The sequence below is a fragment of the Rousettus aegyptiacus genome, unplaced genomic scaffold (assembly GCF_014176215.1).
Source record: "Rousettus aegyptiacus isolate mRouAeg1 unplaced genomic scaffold, mRouAeg1.p scaffold_m13_p_2, whole genome shotgun sequence".
NCBI classification, from domain to species: Eukaryota; Metazoa; Chordata; class Mammalia; order Chiroptera; family Pteropodidae; genus Rousettus; species Rousettus aegyptiacus.
Window position 1 is genome coordinate 17,237,682 of NW_023416295.1, and position 19,099 is coordinate 17,256,780.

Below are 19,099 nucleotides of genomic sequence, written 5' to 3' on the forward strand. Positions count from 1 at the left end.
TTTTTTGTTGTTGTTTATTTAATATATTTTATGTAATACTTTTATGTTTATATAGCAAGTACTTCTAAAACTAAAGTGGTATAAGGTGACTGAGGCGAGTAGGTAGAGGGAACTATATTTGAGACAAATAATAGTTGATCCTTTTTATAATAAGGAAATTGGAAAATGATCTCATTATAGAATAATAGCATAAGATTTAATGATTCCCAAGGTCTTGTTCCAGAATCACTTGGTTAGATGGTCAGGTGTTGAAGGTGATGAATTAAGTGGAATGTTTGGCCATCTCCCACATTTTCTTTCTTTCTTTTTTTTTAAACCTATAGTGCACAATTTATCTTCCTAATGAACCTTGTTACTTGCTTTTACTCTAAAATATATAATTACTGTAATTAAGGTGGGTAATTAGGAAGAACTTATCAAGTCATGGACGAAGTATATTGTAAATATTAGTGATAAAGAAGCCAGATTTATAGTCATACTTTCTACATCGAGCTTCTAAATACTTGAACAGATTTTCCTTGGTTCAGTGTGCTTTAAAGAGAAGAGATTGTCATAAATTTTTCTGACAACGATTTATGGATAATTTTACTTTATTCTTTATAACATACTCTGCTTTATACTAATGGAATCAAATTTAAAAGTTTTTATTTTCTCTAGCCCCTCATCGTATTAAATCAGACCTTACAGGTGCTGGTCAGGTTCTGTGAAACATGCTGGTGTTGGTGACATTTAAAAAGTACTTTGATTATGCTTTCAAAGATCACAATTCCCTTTTCTGTTTTCTGGTTTCAGGAGAGATGCTGGTCTTTCTGTGGTGAATTACATAATGTTTCATATATGCCATGACTTTTTTATAATAAATGGAGATGAGCATTTGAATAGCTGTGTTGCCTTTTTTTTTTTTTAAGATAGTACTGAATACTTCTTAACTTACAAAATAATCATTCTTCAGTGAAGGCGTTAATGTTGCACAGATGGTAGCAAAGTACTTTCCTTTGATTTTTAATAAGGGACAAGTTTGTCAAAGAGATTTCTCAACTTCTGTTGTGAAACCTATAATAGAGGATAATTTGAAAGGCACACAATGTACATCATTATAATCCTTTGATGTAGATTAATGATAGCTAAATCGCATTTCCTAATTACCTCCCTTTTCTATAGTTCATTATTAAATTTTAAGAAAAACTTAGCTAAGCAGCTCCTTGGCAACAGGCGCATCTCTGTTCCTGGATAGTTTGCGGTGTACTCAGAAATATTTAAATTCAGAGAATAGAATTCTTTTAAATGTCATCATTAAGAAATTTACTATGTAGAGGAAGGACCAGTATTTTTCTTCATGAAATGAATATGATAATTTATCATGCTGAGAAGCATTCACCCATAAAAACTGTTGTAGCTGTTAACAGTGTGATTTATGTTCCAGGGGTGGATGGTGGTTTTGGTTTTTATAGTTTTAACTTAGAAATCCAGAATTTACCTTCACATTTGTTGTTGTCGTCCTTGCTTAGTCAGGACAAGATACACAACTAAAATATTCTTTAGTAAATTTAGTATTATTGGGTGACTATTAGAATTATTGTGTACATATAAGTTACATGAATATGTACTTTCTTCATTAGAAGTTAAGAAATTCGTACACCTGAGTATGAAATTTGTTGCCTTTTTAGATTTAGATTTTTTAGTTGATTGAATGTGTTGCCACTACTTATAAGCCTTAATTTTCTTTTAAACACCTGATTCTACATTTTATAAACTTTATAAGCATTGAGGACGTCAGGATTTGACTTGTTTTTAGTTGAAAATGTCATCATCTATGTTTAAAATAAATTAAAAAAAAATCAAATACAAGTTTTTACCAGAGGATTAACCTTTAGTCTTTGTAATCCTGAGTCTTTCTTAAGAAGTAATCCTGGTAACATCTCATTTTGACCTTTCCTCTAGACTTGCGATTATATCAGAAATGACTTAGATTTGAAATCTGCTTATCACTTCGGAGGAAAGACCTTGTTGAATTTAGATATAAAGTGTTTGTTTTAATCTCCACTTTGTGGACCAGGTGACATTCCCCTAGTGTATAAGAGGGTCAGAGGGTCTGCTCTTATTTAGACACGCAGCCCAGTAAGCTGAGTTCATCAGTGTACAATCTTTCAAGTGTAGTGCTTCCGTTTCTACCTGGTGGAAGGGATGCTTTTTCAGAGTGGAGTGGTGTTTGAATTCCTTTGCTAGGCAGGGATCATGTCTCTGAAATTTCTGTTTGAGATAAATACTAATTATTTGTTTTTCAAAATCCACTATATTTTTTCTTATCTGTTTAAAGTGCTGTCTTTTACTCGGTAGATCTTTTTCTAAAGACCTCACTTTTATACTCCAGAAACATGAGTTTGAAGAATTATAGACAGAAGAATCAATTTTGAATTTTAGAGTAGTTTTGAAATTTTAGTTTACTCATTCTTTAGTGTATTAATAATTTTGAACTGATTAAAATAAAGTGTTCTGTGTGAAGAAAATATATCTAAAAGGAATTTTAAAATAATATTTCATAATTTTCTTTTCTCTTGTTAATATTTAAAGACATGAGAGTGTTGAAAAGAAATTCATCCCAGAAACAATAAGAAAAATGAAGTTAAAATTGTCATATCTCTTAAGTGTTAAAACTTCTCAAGAATAAGCATACTTGACAATTTTATATGACACCTTAGTCATATCAGACATGTTTATTTCCTACACAGTGGATGTTACCAGTCCTTAGGAGTAAGAATGGTTTTCTTAAAGTGACTTAGTTTTTGAACTTTGTTTATTATAATTTTTCTTTAGATTCTGTAATGAGAAAACCTTTTAGAAAAATTTATACGGAGTGTTCTTGAACTTAAATGAGGAATGACCTCTCAGGAGAAAAACATAATTCAGCTAGTTTACTTTTTTTTTCTTTTTAAAAAATAGGACAAAGAAAACATATTCCAAGTGACCCAGTTGGTCAAAGGGGATTATTAAATCTGTGTTAATTTGGAGAGTGCACATCAGGTAGTGTGAGATCATTTGTTAGCATTGTTAAACCTGCAAGGTGGTGGTTTTCCAGTTTCCCTGCCTTTCGCGCGCGCGCGTGTGTGTGTGTGTGTGTGTGTGTGTTTGTGTGTTTTGCTTTTGTACCTGAAATGGCTTCTTGGTAATCTAGTTTGTGTGGAGAGAAGGGCACTGGATTGGGAGTCAGGAGACTCCCTCCTTCTCTTTTCCTTTAAACTTTTATTTCCTCATCTTTAAACTGAAAGAATTGGATGAGTGAGCCTTAAGTTTTCTTCTAGTGTTAACTGAATTCTGACCTTCCTTTTTTACATGTTTGTCAGGATGTGAGGGAGGACATCAAATAATTTATTTGCCAGCATTTTCTAAGCACCGTTTATGTGCTCACCACTGTGCTGGGCCAGCATGAGTTGGTTTTACCTATCTGTATGAGGTGGGAGGGGAGGAGAAAAGTTTAAGGAATATTTTTGAAAGAAAAATGAATGGGCAAAAAGGCAAAACAAAGTAAAACAACTCAAATGGGGGTTATTGCCAGAATCAGAAAGTGGATAACTGTACAATTCATTTACTTTTTTGTGAGCATCTGTTAATGGGCAAGATTGGTAGGTCTAAAAATACAATACATATAGAGATTATAATACATACAGTACACGGAAAATCTCGTTTCAGCTGTGTGTCTCCTCTACTCTAACCCAATTACAGCAGTACTTCCCTTCTGACACCAGATGTGTGGGTTTTCCATACACCATCAGGCTATTCCGTGACATCGGTGTCCTACAATTTAACTCAGTTCTGACATCGTCTACCAGGAGATAGCATCAGATCCCACAGGTTAAGGGCTCGGTCCCACAAAATGCCCTCCTCTCTCCCAGATGCCAATTTCAACTCCAGGTTGTGCTTGGCTAGACATTGGAGGGTCGCAAGACGTTCTCAGGTTTGATTAATTTGCTAGAGAGGCTCATAGAACTCAGGAAAACATTTTACTTATTAGATTATTGGTTCATTATACAAAGATATAATTTAGGAACAGAGAGATGGAAGCAGTGCCAAGTCCAGGTGTGTGGGAAGGGGCAGGGACCGTCCTTTCCCTCTCTGGGTGTGCCGCTCTCCCAGCATCTCCTTGTGCTCACCAGCTCAGAGGCTCTCTGAGCTCTGTTCTTTTGGATTGTTATAGAGGCTTCATGACATGGGCCTGATTGATTAAATCATTGACTATTGATGATCGATTCAACCTCTAGTAGCTCTTCGTCCTTAGAGATCAGGAGATGAGACTGAAAGTTTCAACACTCTAATCACGTTTGCTTCCCCTGGCAACCATTCCCATCCTTAAGGGCTCTCCAAAAGTCACTTTATTAACATAAACTCAGATGCGATTGAAAGAGGTTTATGGTCAAGAACAAAAGGCACCCATTTCACCTTTATCACTCTGGAGCTATTTCAGGAAGTAGGAACACACATGTAACAAAAGATGCCCTTATGGTTCTCATACAGGAAATTGCAAGGGTTTGGGAATTATGTTCCAGGGATAATGGACGAAGACCAAATATATATTTCCTGTCATCAATCGCAATATCACATATAGTCTGTACTTAATTAAAAGTTTAATGTTTACTTTGTGAAAATAGATATGAGTTCAATCAAATACCAGCTCTAGCAGCAACAATGTATATATAACCTCACGTTTTGTTTTCTCTTTGTTTAATTCACGTAAATATAAGAGAACGTTCTTTTTTGCAACTGATTAAGCAGTATAAAAGTGTGCAGAGTAAAACATGAAAGTCTTCCTTTACCCTTTTCCCTCAACCGAAAAGCACAGGATCCCTGTCTTGTTTAACTGTCTCATCTTCCTTTTATGAATTTATTAAAATATTTGGACATAAACGTAATAGAATTTAAAAAACAAATAGGATTGTGCTACACTTAGTGTCTTGAAAAATCTTTGCATATTAGTTGCTTTGCATATAATTGCTACGTAAGATTTTGTAATATAAACTCTCCATAGTTAATTGATTCCCAGTTGATGAACACTAACTTTTTTCCTGATTTATGCTATTATAAACATTGCTGCGATTAACATTGTTTTATATCTATTTTTGCAGGCATATGCATGAATATTTTGTAAGACAGATTGCTAGAGGTACAAATGCTTTGTGAAAGGGTGTATATATTTAAAATTTGCAAGTATTTCATATTGTCTTTGCCATACCTAGATTTGATTTGCTAATGTTTATTTAGTAGATTTGCATCTTTGAACATAGTCGGCAAAGGCCTGTCGTGGATTCCTGCACACACTCTGGGTTGCAATACAGGAAATGCATTCTGAGCTTAGGGAATTGACTGTTTTTGTAGAAAGCAGAAATAAGCCTCCTTTCTTTCTACAGGGAGACACTATCAGAGTTGCTTGCTACAAACACAATCCTGAAAAGTGGCCTGGGTAAAGAGCAGCCAGGTCCTCCTTGTCTTCTTGGTACACCATGCAAGATTCTGCATCAAGGGATGTGAGATAGCAGAGCAAGTTTGACCCTAAGTTTTATTTCCTAAGCAATCAAACTGATAGATGTTTCATTTACCTAAATGGGAAGAGCTATTGGAGGAGCAGATATAGGAAGATGTGGATCAGAGGAGCTCAGTTTGGGTCATGTTCATGTGAGGTGGTTATTAGGAGTAGACATGCAGGTAGAGTTGTTAAGCAGGAGTTTGCAGTTCAGGGTAGAGGTCTGGGCCGCACATATACATTTGGAGCTGTCAGTAGACATATAGATAGCAGTGTATGGCAGGGATCCTCAACCCCTGGGCTGGGAACTGATCTGTGGCCTGTTAAGAAGGGGGCAGCACAGCAGGAGGTGAGTGGCAGGCTAGAGGGAGACTTCATCTGTATCTGTAGCTGCTCCCCAGCGCTGGCGTCACCACCTCAGCTCCACCTCAGATCATCAGGCATTAGATTCTCATAGGAGCACCGGTCCCTGGTGCCCAAAATGTTGGGGGCTGCTGTATGTTATACAATTACCAAGAGAGTTACGGCAAATAGGGAAGTCTCAAGGCCTTCTACTTCAGAGGTCGGTGAAATGAGGAATACTGGCAAAAAAAAAAAAAAAAAAAAATCCCGAGACTGGGCTCTTTACAGAATGCTTCTGCTCGCCTGTCTGACTTCATTTCTATTTTCTGCCTCTTCTTCAAAGCCACACTAGCTTTCTATCCATTGAATATGCTAAACTCCTTGCCATCCTAGGACCTTGACACTTTGCTCTTTCTTCTACTTGGGAAATGCTTTCCTAGATCCTTACATGGCCGCTTTCCTTTTGCCATTTAGGCCTCAACTCAAAGCAAGCTCCTCACAGATGCCTTTCTTGGTAATCTTAGCTCAGGCTTAAAGGAGGTTTGTACAGGAGTATTCACCCACAAAGTGTCTACTTAGGGACAATGATTGTTTTCTTTTTTAAATCTCTACTGAATCTTTGTGTTTTAATTCCAAATTACAAATATTTTTTCTAGAAAGTTTTTTTTAAAATATAATGTACATTTCATAACTATATAGCGCAATGAATTTTCACATGTTGAACTCACTCCGAAGAATAAACAGTCCACTAGAAGCCCCTCTTGTTGCCCATTTCCAGTCACTGCCTCCTCTCCCCATCGGGATCATCACTGTTCTGACTTAACACATTAAATACGTTTTAGCTGTTTTTATGCCCTCTTTTTGTATTGGGCTTCTTTTGCTCCAGAGTGTATTTGAGTATGTAGTTATATAGTTCATTCATTCTCATTAGTTTTTGGTTTATGTAGCTTGAGGTTATATTAGATGGCACCTGCGGAGTTGTAACTATTATCTCTTTAGTCCTATAGATTTATTTTGTCCGAAGTAAATTGAAATCAGGTAGTGTGAGCTCTTCAACTTTGTTGTTCAGTGTTTTGTTGCTCTTCTAAGTCTTTTGTCTTTCCACATTATAGGTCCTTTGCTTTTCTATGTAAATTTCAGAATGATCTTGTCTGTTTTTACCAAAAAACCTGCTGGAATTTTCACCGGAATTATGTTATGGTCTGTAGATCTATTGGGGAGAACTGACATCTTAACAGTATTAAGTTTTCTAATTCATTAACATGGTATGTCCTTCCATTTGTATAGTATTTTTTTTCATAAATGTTTTGTAATTTTTAGCAAACAACTTGTACATATTTTGCTAAATTTATATTTAATTATTCTATGTATTTTTGGTACTATTATAAATGGTACTGAATTAAAAAAAATTTTTAGTTTACATTTATTCCTGGTTAGTATATAGGAATACAGTTGAAGTTGAACTTGATATATCAACCTTGTATTTTATGACCCTGTTAAAGTCACTTGTTTTATTACTTTTTTAAAAAATATTTTTTTGGGATAGTCTGTATAGTCAACTAAGAATGTAGTTTTATATCTTTCTCTATAACCTGTGTGCCTTTTTTTAACCTTGAACATTTTAATCAGTAAAATTACACAAAACAGTTACATGAAATAATGCCAACAAAGCGCCCTATGTTTTTATCTTAGAGACAAATCTTAGAAATCCCAGGTTCAGAAAACTTTGAAAAATGTCGTGTTGTATATTAAGATTGTATGTTGGGGAGTGGAGAGAACAGCTTCACTTTGGCTTAAAACAGTCAATGGTTTGAAGTTATTGAACTTAGAAGGCAACAGCCCCCAATGGAGTCAGGTTCTGAGGCCGGAGATCCAGCACGGGAGCCACTGTCGTTTCTTCACTCAGCCCCTTCACATCAGCTCAGGGTCCCACTTTGAGATAGGAGTCTGTATCACAGCAGACAAGCAGGCACTGTTGGGAATCTGAGGGTACACCTGCACCCCGCTGGCGTGTAGGTCCTGAAGGCGGGAAGCGTGGAGGGTGTGGAGCAGCCTGGAGTTGAGATGCCAGTGGCACCACGGAGTTGATTGTAGTAACCTTTCTGCCATTAATTATAATCATAGCTCTACACTTTTCCCGGGCACTGTAATCTCATTGGAGGCTTTTCATCAACATCTTATTCCTATAAACACTTTGGGGCGCAACATATTGTCCTCCCGGTGTGCAGTGGGAAATTATAGTCAGGTAGCACACACTCCCTTGTTTTTCAGGAACCCAGACTCTCCCAGCATAAAACTGTAGCTGGATCCAACCCTCTATGGCTGCAGAGATGTCGTCTGTGGACCACACACCACACAACACGAGAGGTCTCTTAATGGTGATTTCACTGCCTCCATCTTCCCAGCCCTGGCTGCAGGTCTGGTCCAAGAAGCAAACACAGCATTCGGGGCGGAAATTGTCCCAGCATTGCCCGTGCCCTCAAGGAGAGCAGTAGACCCTTCAGGAGCAGGTGCCCCTTCCTCAAGGGGAGCAGTCACTTCAGGAGGATCAGAACTTTCCAGAGTCATTCCCCCTTTTCCGTCTTTTTGTTTGCAATTTTGTCAGGATTTCGGTCTCTTTTGCTGTGTCAGGAAAGTCCTTTGGATTAGAGTGAGCATATTCGCAGTCTCCCATATACTTTCAATTTCAAGCCTTTGGTACCCAGCTTTAATTGCCGGCACCGGGCCCTTGGGATGAAGCAGGTTGCTGGTGGCAGTTTGAAGCGTAACGGAGGAGTTGGTATCTTATTCCAAAATTTTACTCTTTTGTTGTCTTGTGCCATCTTTTACAAACAGGAAGCTTTGTCAACTTTCATAGGTCTTTTTCTTTCAGTCTTCTCCGGGGTTCTTTGCATACTTGGTTTACCAGCAGCTCACTGTTCCTCTTCAGGTTCTACTGACAGGTTGGAGTTTATAAGTCATATTTTTTTCTCCTTCTTTGTGGAGTTCCACTTCTTGCCTTTTGCATCTCCCTACTCAGAAAAGAAGTTGAGGTTGGTAAAAGACAGTCTGCACTGTGTGTGCTTTTTCTATATATTTTTTTTTACCTTGTGCCATCTAGGACTTTCAGTATGATGTTGAATAGGAGTAGTGAGAGCAGACACCTTTGCCTCGTTCTTGATAATAGGAGAAAGGTAATAGGACATAATAGTTGCTCCAGTCTTTCTGCTTTAAACATTTTACGAGCTGTGTGTATTTTTGTGGGTTGAACAGGTTCTCTTCTGTCCTTAATCTGCTGATTCTTTTTTAAAATCATGAATGGACATTGGATTTTGTCAAATGTTTCTTTCTGTATCTGTTGAGAAAACACATGGTTTTCCTTTAGTTTGTTGGTATAGTGAATTATATTGATTTTCAAAAGTTTTTTTAAAAAATTAACCATCAGTTAACAAGTCTTAATTTTTTGACCACTGCATTTAAATCTATATCTGCCTATTAATTAATTAATTTAGTTCATTAGTGTGTATTTTCTCCATAGTACTTATTACTACCAGGATGCTGTAAGTTCTACTTACTTATTTGTATATTCAGTCTATACCCAGAAATATAAGTTCCCTGGTTTGATCTCTGCTGTATCTCCAGTCCCTAGAACTCTGTCGGGACTGAAGTGTAGGGTTCTGTAAATATTTGTTGGACGAGTGAATTCCCATGCTCATGGAGTTCATAGTCTAGGAGAGGAGAGGAGGTACACAAATAAAAGGTGAAACATTTTAGGAGAACTATAAACAGAATTCTTTGGGAGTTCAAGGTGGGAAAGATTAAGTTCATGTAACATTTCTTTTCCTTTTTTCTTTCAGATTTAAAAGAAGATACATCTAGGAAAAGTTCCTTTAATGATGCAGAAAATAAGAAGAATTCAATAAAAATGTGGTTTAGTCCTCGAAGTAAGAAGGTCAGATATGTTGTGAGTAAAATTTCAGTGCAAACCCAGCCTCAAATTATAAATGAACAAAATGCTCAGCAGGCCTCAATGTACGAATATGTTTCTACAAGTCCTCCAGAAGATGCCTCTGCGAGGGGTAAAAAGGCTTCCACGAGATCTAGGAAAAAGCACAAAAAGAAAACTTTAGCTCAGGTCAACCAAGAATGGAATTTAGACGCAGACAAAAAAGATGGTGAACTTGACTCCAAAGAGGAATTTAAGGAAAAGCTGGTATCTTTCTGTAGCCAGCCATCTGTTATTGCTAGTCCTCAGATAAATGGTGAAATAGACTTGCTAGCAAGTGGTTCTGTAGCAGATTCTGAATGTTTTGGAAGCGTAACTGAAATCTCTTTACCATTGGCTGAGCAAATAGAGTCTCCAGAAATTGAGAGCAAGAATGAAGTAGTGACTCCTGAGAAGAATCGCTGTGAAAATTGTCTTCCATCTAAGAAATCCGTGTCCTTAGGTCGTAAAGGAAAACGTGGACTTCGCAGGAGACTCTCCAATCCCAGTTCTAAGAGATGTAGAAGCAGCATTCCTAGCACCAGTGATCATTTTGTTAAGCAAACGGTGGTGTCGGAAGACACATCATTGCCTGGCTGTTCTTCGCCACCTTCAAGCAAAGTTAAAGTTGGTGGCACATTAAGGAGGAAAAACAGTGACATATTAGATGACTCCATTAGCCCTTCACCAGGCATACCACCTTCTACACTGAATAGTCCAAGTTACAGACGAATGATGTCCAGCCCCTCAGGAGTGAAGCTATTGCCCAATAGCCTTATGGCTGTGAAAAGAAATCATAGAGGAGAGACTTTGCTCCATATTGCTTCAATTAAGGTATGAAGCTTACTTTGAAATATAATTTCCAAATGGTACCAAATCTAAAACAATTTCTTTAGGCTTTGTGAAAAATGAGATTACTAGGATAATTAATGTGCCACAGATGGGATATTTTTAAAGATTGAACCAGAGAAGTAAAATGCATGGGAACCACATCCCCGCCTCCGAGCAATAGCCACTGGGCCTGAGGAATGTGATCTTGCAGGGGAAAACCAGTATTTTAGTTTTTTTTTTTTGTACTTAGGGAGGGAAGTGCTTTTGTTTTTGTCTATTCCATAATGGTTTTGTTTAGTTTTCACCTTTTTTTTTTTTTTTAAACCCATTCTTCTCATGCTCTTTGAATACAGACAATTGCCAAGTTACTGCTGGCAACATGTCTTTACCTCACAAAAGAGGTAGGGGCAGCGTGACAGGCGGCGAGCTTCTGTGTGTATGACACTCCTAGGGGCACTGCCAGAATTTGGAAGCGTGAAAGACGTGATCTGTACGTTTCTCCAGTGACCTGGAAATTGACTGTCAGAAATGGCTTTCTATGGTTCACTGCAAAAGGAGCTTCTTTGTGACCTGCAGGCAGCTTGATTCTCTTTATTTATTGCCTCAACACCTGGGGTGTGGCAGTGTTTGTTTCTGGAACCTGGCTAGTTTGTGGAGCATGGGGTGTGCTTGCAGTGGTTAATATTTGAAACTGACCCAGCTACTGCACATAAAGAGCAATAGTCAGCACCCCAGCTTTATAGACTGAGATCTGTGATTTCATGCAAGTGTCAGGAAAATATGATATGGGAGAGCGTAGTACTAAATTAGGATAGCTTTTATGGTCTTTCGGTAAATTCTTTGGGAAATCCTTAGGTCCTTTGCATGGATAAAGGACTTTGGGAGGTCTGGAAAAATCCCCATGGATGCTCCCAACATGGTGAGCAGCATAAAACATCCAGGAAGAACACAAAGTAGACACCGAGTTTAGGGACTCCTTTTTTTTTTTTTTTTGCCTGGAGAAAGAGAAAGCTCAAAATGAATTTCTCCCAGCTGTTAGTGTTTTATTTTTTTTCCCTCGCTTTATCTTCTAGTAAATGATGAATGTAAAATACTCTCTATCTGATGCAAATGGAGGGAACCTGCAGTTTGACTTTATGCTAGGGATTGCATATAATATGGACAACTTAAATTTTCAGAGTTGGCCCTGGTTACATTTTAGTTTGATTTTTGCAAAGCATGATTTAAAAATCAGACTGTATTTTTGTCTCTGTTAAATATAACATAAGCTATTATAAATCTTAACATAATGTTATTAATGCTTTATAGACATACGTAGCTAGCATAATAAGTATTTTTTGTTAATTTTTCTGAATACACATAAGAACATAAGCTGCTTTAGTTTTTACATTTTGCTTTCTGGGAATTATTTTCAGACTATCAGGTAAGCATCCGCTTACATTGATAGAGAATTTTTCTTTTAACAATACAACTAATTTATCTTTATTAATGAGGCTGTCTAGGACCTAGAGTCTACGTCATGGTTTGGCAAACTCTTAAAGGGGCAATTAGAGTAAGTATTTTCAGCTTTGCAGACCAAATAGCCTCTGTAACAACTATTCAGTTCTGCCATCCCAGTGCAAAAGCATCCATAGACAATATGTAAACCATTAAAACTTTACATTCAAAGGTAGATATCTGGCCATAGTCTGCCTACCCTTGGCGTAGGCCATGGGAAAAAGCCACAGTAGAATCTTAAGACAGGAACTTCGACCTTATGCTTTATTCAGATATAGTCATTGCTACCAGTACTTCCACGTGTTCTTTTTTCTGCCTCACATCCTTTCCTTTCCTTCCCTTTTCCCTTCTGGTCCTTTGTACCTAACCTTCAAAATCTAGCTCATATCCTACCTTCTTAATAAGCCTTTTTAAGAGTTCCCAGATTTAGTTTCTTCTCTGTGGTGGACATTATTTTGTTTGCACTTAGATCCATTTAGCTTTCTGTTTATTATATAACGCGTCAATTAGATTTTGTGATTATCCAGAGTATATTGCTCCTTTAAAATTTAATTTCAAAATATGAGTAATAACTTTATATTTCACAAATAAAAATTAAAGTTGAAAGCCTCACTCCCATTTCTGTCCCAACCACTCAATAGCTGACAAGCCTTTTCCACTAACTACTTTTTTAAATTTTCTTCTGTATCTTTTGTTAATTTCTTTAGGCAAATATAAGCAAATGTTTTCCATATTAGTATACAACTTTCTGTACATTTTTTTCTATGAACAGTTAATTTTTTTAATTAAAATTATTGAGGTAACACTGATTAATAAAATCAAATAGGTTTCAAGTGTACAGTTCAATAATATGTCATCTGTATATTGCATTGTGTGTTCACCACTCAAAGTTAAATCTGTTTCTGCCTCCAAATATTTAACCCTCTTTACCCCTATTCTGTACATTTTTATAGTAGCATAGTTTCCATGAATTTTTTGTATTTAACTAGTTTCTTACTGATGAATACCTGTTTTCCATTCTTCTGCTTTTATAAACAGCACGACAGTAAGCAATCTTTGTTTCATCGTAAGCAGGTATATCTTTAGGATAAATTCCTAGAAGTGGGAATTCTAGGTTAATGAAAAGTATCTATTATTTATCTTGTCAGTAGGAGGTTCTTATTAAATATCCAAACTACCTAAATATTCAGGTTGCCTGAATGTAGACAGTTACTATATCATCAGCAGATGTTGTTTGGAATTGTCAATTCTCAAATCCCCTTTCCCTCAGGAGCATAGATGTATTGGTCAGCCAGCTAGTTCGTAGACATTCAGCACCATTTAAATGTAAATTCTACACAGGATTATTCCTGAATACCTTATTTGTACTTTTATTACATTATAGAATTTCAAACAGAATAGTCATTCATACAACGTTTGGGATGTTGTGAATAGTCTCATTTAACCAGAACATAAGTTGAGATCCATTAGGCTCTTTATTCCCTGTGTTTCTATTTGAATATATATGTCACTTGTGGATAAATTGCTGCTGAGAACATTATGTTATTAATGAGAGATTTTATGAAAAAGCCTTATGCCTAAGTAGAAACTAGGGTAAACACTCATATTGTTAATTTTTCTGATTTAATGGAAAAAACATAGCATTTAGTATTTGACATTTCTCTAGACATAGAGAAAATTTTGATTTGTTACTCTATAATGTCACCTATGTTGGATAATTTGTAGGGGCTGGGAAAAACCTCCCCAAAGTTCTCTAGTACAGATTCTTAAAGTGGTAATGATTACTCATAATTCATGTTACAGCAGCAAACATATTATGAAATACCAAGAATGACTTGAAGTTGGCATGTTATGTGATGTATTTGTTATGCAGACATGTTGATAATATTTAGAAGGCACCTTACAGGGCATGATGTGCTTAACATAACAAAGGTAACGAGGATCTTCTGGGTAGAGAGAAAATCCCTCATGAGGATTCTCCTTCAGAGTTTTACTTTGTAATTCATTATTCTTTAAGGCAGTCTTGTTGTGTGTAAAGTCACATTATTACGTGTCCTTCATACTAGCTCCCTGTAAAAGAAACAAAGGACTCAAAAACAAACTGGCATCAGTGATATTTTCAAGATTTTAATTTCTGGAATTCCTCTCAGAGTCAGTTTTCCTTTTTCCTTCTGTCACCCACCACCTTCGGAATACCAGTAACTTGCTGTCACAGTGACTAGGTTGTCAGAATCATCTGTGAAATTAGTTTATTCAGTAAACTAAGAAGCCAGGGAAGTGTTTAATATAATTTTAGGGCTCCATTCCAGATGATATATATATATTTTTAATGACACCTAGTTTCTAAAAGGAGAAGTTTAAGATACTTGGTCAGTTCATTTGTGTGGAAAAGCTTAACCATTTGGGGTAACTAGTCATTATTACGCTAATTGAAATGTTTTGTACTATTTTTATAAAGATGTTTGTTAAAATTTTGGAAATGTTAACCTTTATAATAAGGAAAAAGTTGTGTGTGTGTGTGTGTGTGTGTGTGTTTGGAAAGTTAATTTATATTGTTATAGTATATACAAATGTGTGAAGAATCTTTAAATGAAAGCTTAGCAATAAGAAAATTCAGTGTGGTGTACTTGCTTCCTTATTTACTTCAAAATAACCAAATCCATTTAAAATTTCTTATAAGCCTTGGTAAATGCTTTCCTTAGATAATTTTTGTTTCTTGCTGTGGTTTAAAAAAATCTCAATTTTTTTTTTTAAGTTGTGAGGAATCTAAAAGTGAGTGCTTATTACTTAGAAAATATTCTATTACAGAAGAAAGTAATTTAAAGAAATCAGAAGCAGAAGTTAATTTATTTTTTGGAAATCTTATATTGGTTCAAGCTCAGTTACTATGGATTCTATCTAATTATCATAATTTTATTTATGTGCATGCCATTAAATTTACATAAAGTAGGATGAAAATATGACAAACTTTTAAGTACTAGGAAAGGGAAAGCAGATTGAGTATAAAAAGTAAGCGGTTTGCAAATCAACTATCCATTTCAGAGAAGTCTAGGAGTAGAATGTTAACAGAAGACATCTTTGATTATATGAAGAGATGATATAAAAGAATACCAGTCTAGCAACCTTATAAGAGATTCTGCTTTTAGTCTCTAAATTGTCACTCTGTTCCTATATAACCGTTCCCATGTGACTCTTCCGTTTCACAATGGTGTTTGTATTATTTTACGGGCTTCTTTAGGCGAATATGATTTTGTGATTACCATGTAGAATTAGAATGAGGACATTTTCAATAAGGGTTTTTGGGTACATTTTATGTTTATTTTCATGTTGAAGGTTGGGAATGTGTGTGGTTCTGGTAGTTCATCTGCCCCAGTATTCATGGGATTGTTTTTAAAAATTCAAAATTATATCTTGACAGATGTTCCTGAGCTTATTTGGAACTGGCTTGAATATAGAGCAAAAGCTGCTAAATGCAGGTTAACTCGTACTAGAGGTCTAGAATTCGAACCCCTCAGAAACTGTGGAAAGTGTTTTTATTCAAACTAGAGCATTTGATTTGAAACATATAATGCTTATTTTTTAGGTCCATGGACTATTTAAAGTGATTTTGTTAATTTAGGAACATAAAAAACATGTTGCGTGTGGATTTGGTTTTTAGAAAACTAGGTAAGCTATCATCATAAGATGTGCTGGATTTGAAAGGTAGGTCCAAACAAACAAACAAAAGCAAATGTTACTGTGTTAAGGGGACTTCTGCATTATCAACCAGTAGGAAAAAAAAGTCATTTCAAAGAGTGTCAGGGCTGGGAGTGGGAGAGAGATTTTGTTCTCCCTAAAGAAGTGCTTCACAAAACATGACATGGTCATAAGTAACTTGTCAAAGATAATTTATTTTTTATTCAGCCTTTTTCAGAGAAAGCTTTGTTAGTTTTTTTTGGAGAAAATAAGCCTTGCTTCTGCCTGGAAAAAATATCTTTGAGCAAATAAGATAAATATAAACTAAGTATATTAAGGATAAATAGAGTAACAGCCCATAAGATAACAGTTTTTGGCAGTTTTAATGGTTTCACTGAACAGCTCTCTTAGCTTTAACTTTGTTTTAAACAGTACTCAGAAATCATTTTCATGTATGTTCAAAAGGATATTTTTCACAAATAAAATTTTGACTAAAAACTTTATTATTATCAGATGATCTTTGGCCAATGTCCTTTATTTGGTATTTTGCAATGAATTTTGGTATGGGTTGCTAATAGCGGAGATTCTGTATTCTGTGTTCAAGGATGGACTGTACGATTTCCATGACCTCAGAACAGTTCATACATATATATCTTGTTTATTAATTCGTGAGCGATAGGCATAAGAGAAAGAATTTACATTTTATTTTAACTTGAAGAAGCAAAACCTTTTTAAAAATCTCAATAATATTTTTCCTTGATGACTTTTAATTTCTTTTTACTTTGTTGTACTAGGGCGACGTACCTTCTGTCGAATACCTTTTACAAAATGGAAGCGACCCAAACGTTAAGGACCATGCTGGATGGACACCATTGGTAGTTTTCTCTTTGTTTTTTATTCCCATTCCATTCTGTTTATGTTTTATAATTACCATAGTTTATAGTTATATAGTTGTCTATATATCATCCTCTGCCATGTATACACCCTTCTTAATCTGAAGGACTTATATTTTCACCAAGTAAGAGAATGGTTATTTTTTCATCTAGTTTTTCAATTGTGACAGGTATGAAATGAGCTACCTTTTGACCGACTACCTTTAGATTTAGGAAACCAGTTATACCATATTGCTGAATTTAGCAAATATACAGAGAGGTTAACTGCCACAATCGGCAAATGACTTCATTCTGCAGCACTGCATGTCCTTGGAAACATTCAGTGGAGCAAAGAGAGGTCAGAGGAACTGTTTCGGGATGTATCACAAGTCAGCGATTCTACCTGAGGATCTGTCTCAGCCTCACTTATATCCCCTGTCCAAATATATAGAGACAGTAGAAGTCTTTGCTTTATTAATCATTTTTATAAGTCTTTGCTTATTATTACTAAAATGCAGTATGAAGAATAGTCTGGGAAAACAGTGATATAAATACATGCGAACACATGCTATATGGGCTAGTTATATTAGGACAGTAAGTATATGATTTGAATGCAGCCAAGAACACGTCAGCAGATGAGGTGGATGCCCTGATCCTGTGGACTGGAAATTCACAGGAATTGAGAGATGCTCATTAGGCCAGGTATTAAAAAGGCTTAAAGTTGTAAATAATGACTTCTTGCCAAATTTTAAGCTGGGAGGATTTGGTCTGGATCAGAGTCTTTTTTGTTTGAACTCTACATACAGGCTAGCTAACCTTTTCAAAGAAAGGTTAACTTTTTTTTAAGCCACTAAGGCAGATTGTAGTAAAAGTTGGTGAGTGATTTTGAGGACCTGATACCTAATTTAGATTCCTTTCTCCTCGAAATAAACCTACAAATGTAAAGTGTGGTATTACCTATTATGAGTTGAGTAGATGTATTTAAAAAGTACAACATACCAGAGACTTTAGAATACAGCAGGGTGGCATTGTCAGCAGCTCATTAGACATCAGGAAAGATTTGCACGTGAGACATCTTTGAATATTTCATTATTACCAGTTATGATATTCATTCAGTAAGTTCTTTTTGAACATTTACTCTTTGTTATTTCTGTTACCATTGACACCAGCCATACAGTAATCTGTAGCTTCAGCAAATAAGAAAGGCTTGTCTTATACATACTCATTCTAGGATATTTGCTTTATTGAGTGGTTATATATATGTGCTAGTAAACCACTTAGCTTATGGCCGAGCACCTGGTTTAGTGAATTCTATTCAGCCTTGGAGAATTCCAGATTTTATGCATGATCTGGTTAAATACTTTCTAAATTTTTTTCTTCTTTTAAATTTCTTATTATAGAACAGTTGAATAGTTATAATTGCATTAAGCTACATTTTCTCCTAAACAAAGAACACTTGATGCAAGGCTCAGATGAATCCATGAATTTCATTGATCTTGATCACCATGTATCATATCACAAAGATTTTAATAGTGGCTTTTACTCTGTCAACAACTTATGGTCTGTATGACTTTTAGGTAAGAACCAATTTACTAAGGTTCACATTTATTTTTCTAAAGTATGATTTTATGATATTATCTGTTGCTCTTCCTCATTATGCTTCTTACTCCTTTTCTTTTTACTTAATTAGCATGAAGCCTGCAGTCATGGGCACCTGAAGGTAGTGGAATTGCTGCTCCAGCACAAGGCATTGGTGAACACCACTGGGTATCAGAACGACTCACCACTCCACGATGCAGCCAAGAATGGACACATGGACATAGTCAAGCTATTACTTTCCTATGGAGCCTCCAGGAACGCTGTGTAAGTAGTTCAATGTAGAAACTTTTTTCGTTGACTTGTACTCCTGAATCAAGGTCTATGATGAAGCAGAGACTTTATTATTCAAGTTGATGGCTCTCTTTCACAACTAGAGTTAGATGTGACCATTAAATTCTGGATTTAAAATCAGCATTGATGCCCTTTTCCTTTATGAAACTTACATATTTGAGAGAGATATACTTTTTAAATTCATAAATAGTTGTCAGATTTACTTTGAAAATTTTGACTTTCTGGACAAATCCAGTTAATTTTTATATTCTGTAGATTAATTCATACTTATTAAAAACTACACACAGAAATAGCTTATGTGCTTTCCAATACTTTAGAATTCTTAAATAAGCCATTCCTTTTCTGTGTTTTTCTGCATATTTAGTATAACAACAGTTAAAATATGTAAGAATTCAGATGTTAGAGCAATCAAATCATTCTTAGATTTCACATCATTCAAATGAAGTTCTGGGTAAATTGTTTTGCAATGTCAGGGCACAGAGAAGCATTAGTGAATGCTGGCGGCTGAATTTTAAA

General features: G+C 35.7%; 1 protein-coding gene across 2 annotated transcripts in view; it reads left to right on the forward strand.

The window, feature by feature from the left end:
* Positions 1-19,099, forward strand: part of BARD1 (BRCA1 associated RING domain 1) — a 71,224-nt gene that overhangs the window by 20,323 nt on the left and 31,802 nt on the right. For both annotated transcript variants that reach the window (XM_016150055.2, XM_036236777.1), the window contains exons 4-6: positions 9,691-10,652; positions 16,616-16,696; positions 18,384-18,556. In XM_016150055.2, the coding sequence (XP_016005541.2) occupies positions 9,691-10,652; positions 16,616-16,696; positions 18,384-18,556 (1,216 nt within the window). The remainder of the gene's footprint in view (positions 1-9,690; positions 10,653-16,615; positions 16,697-18,383; positions 18,557-19,099) is intronic.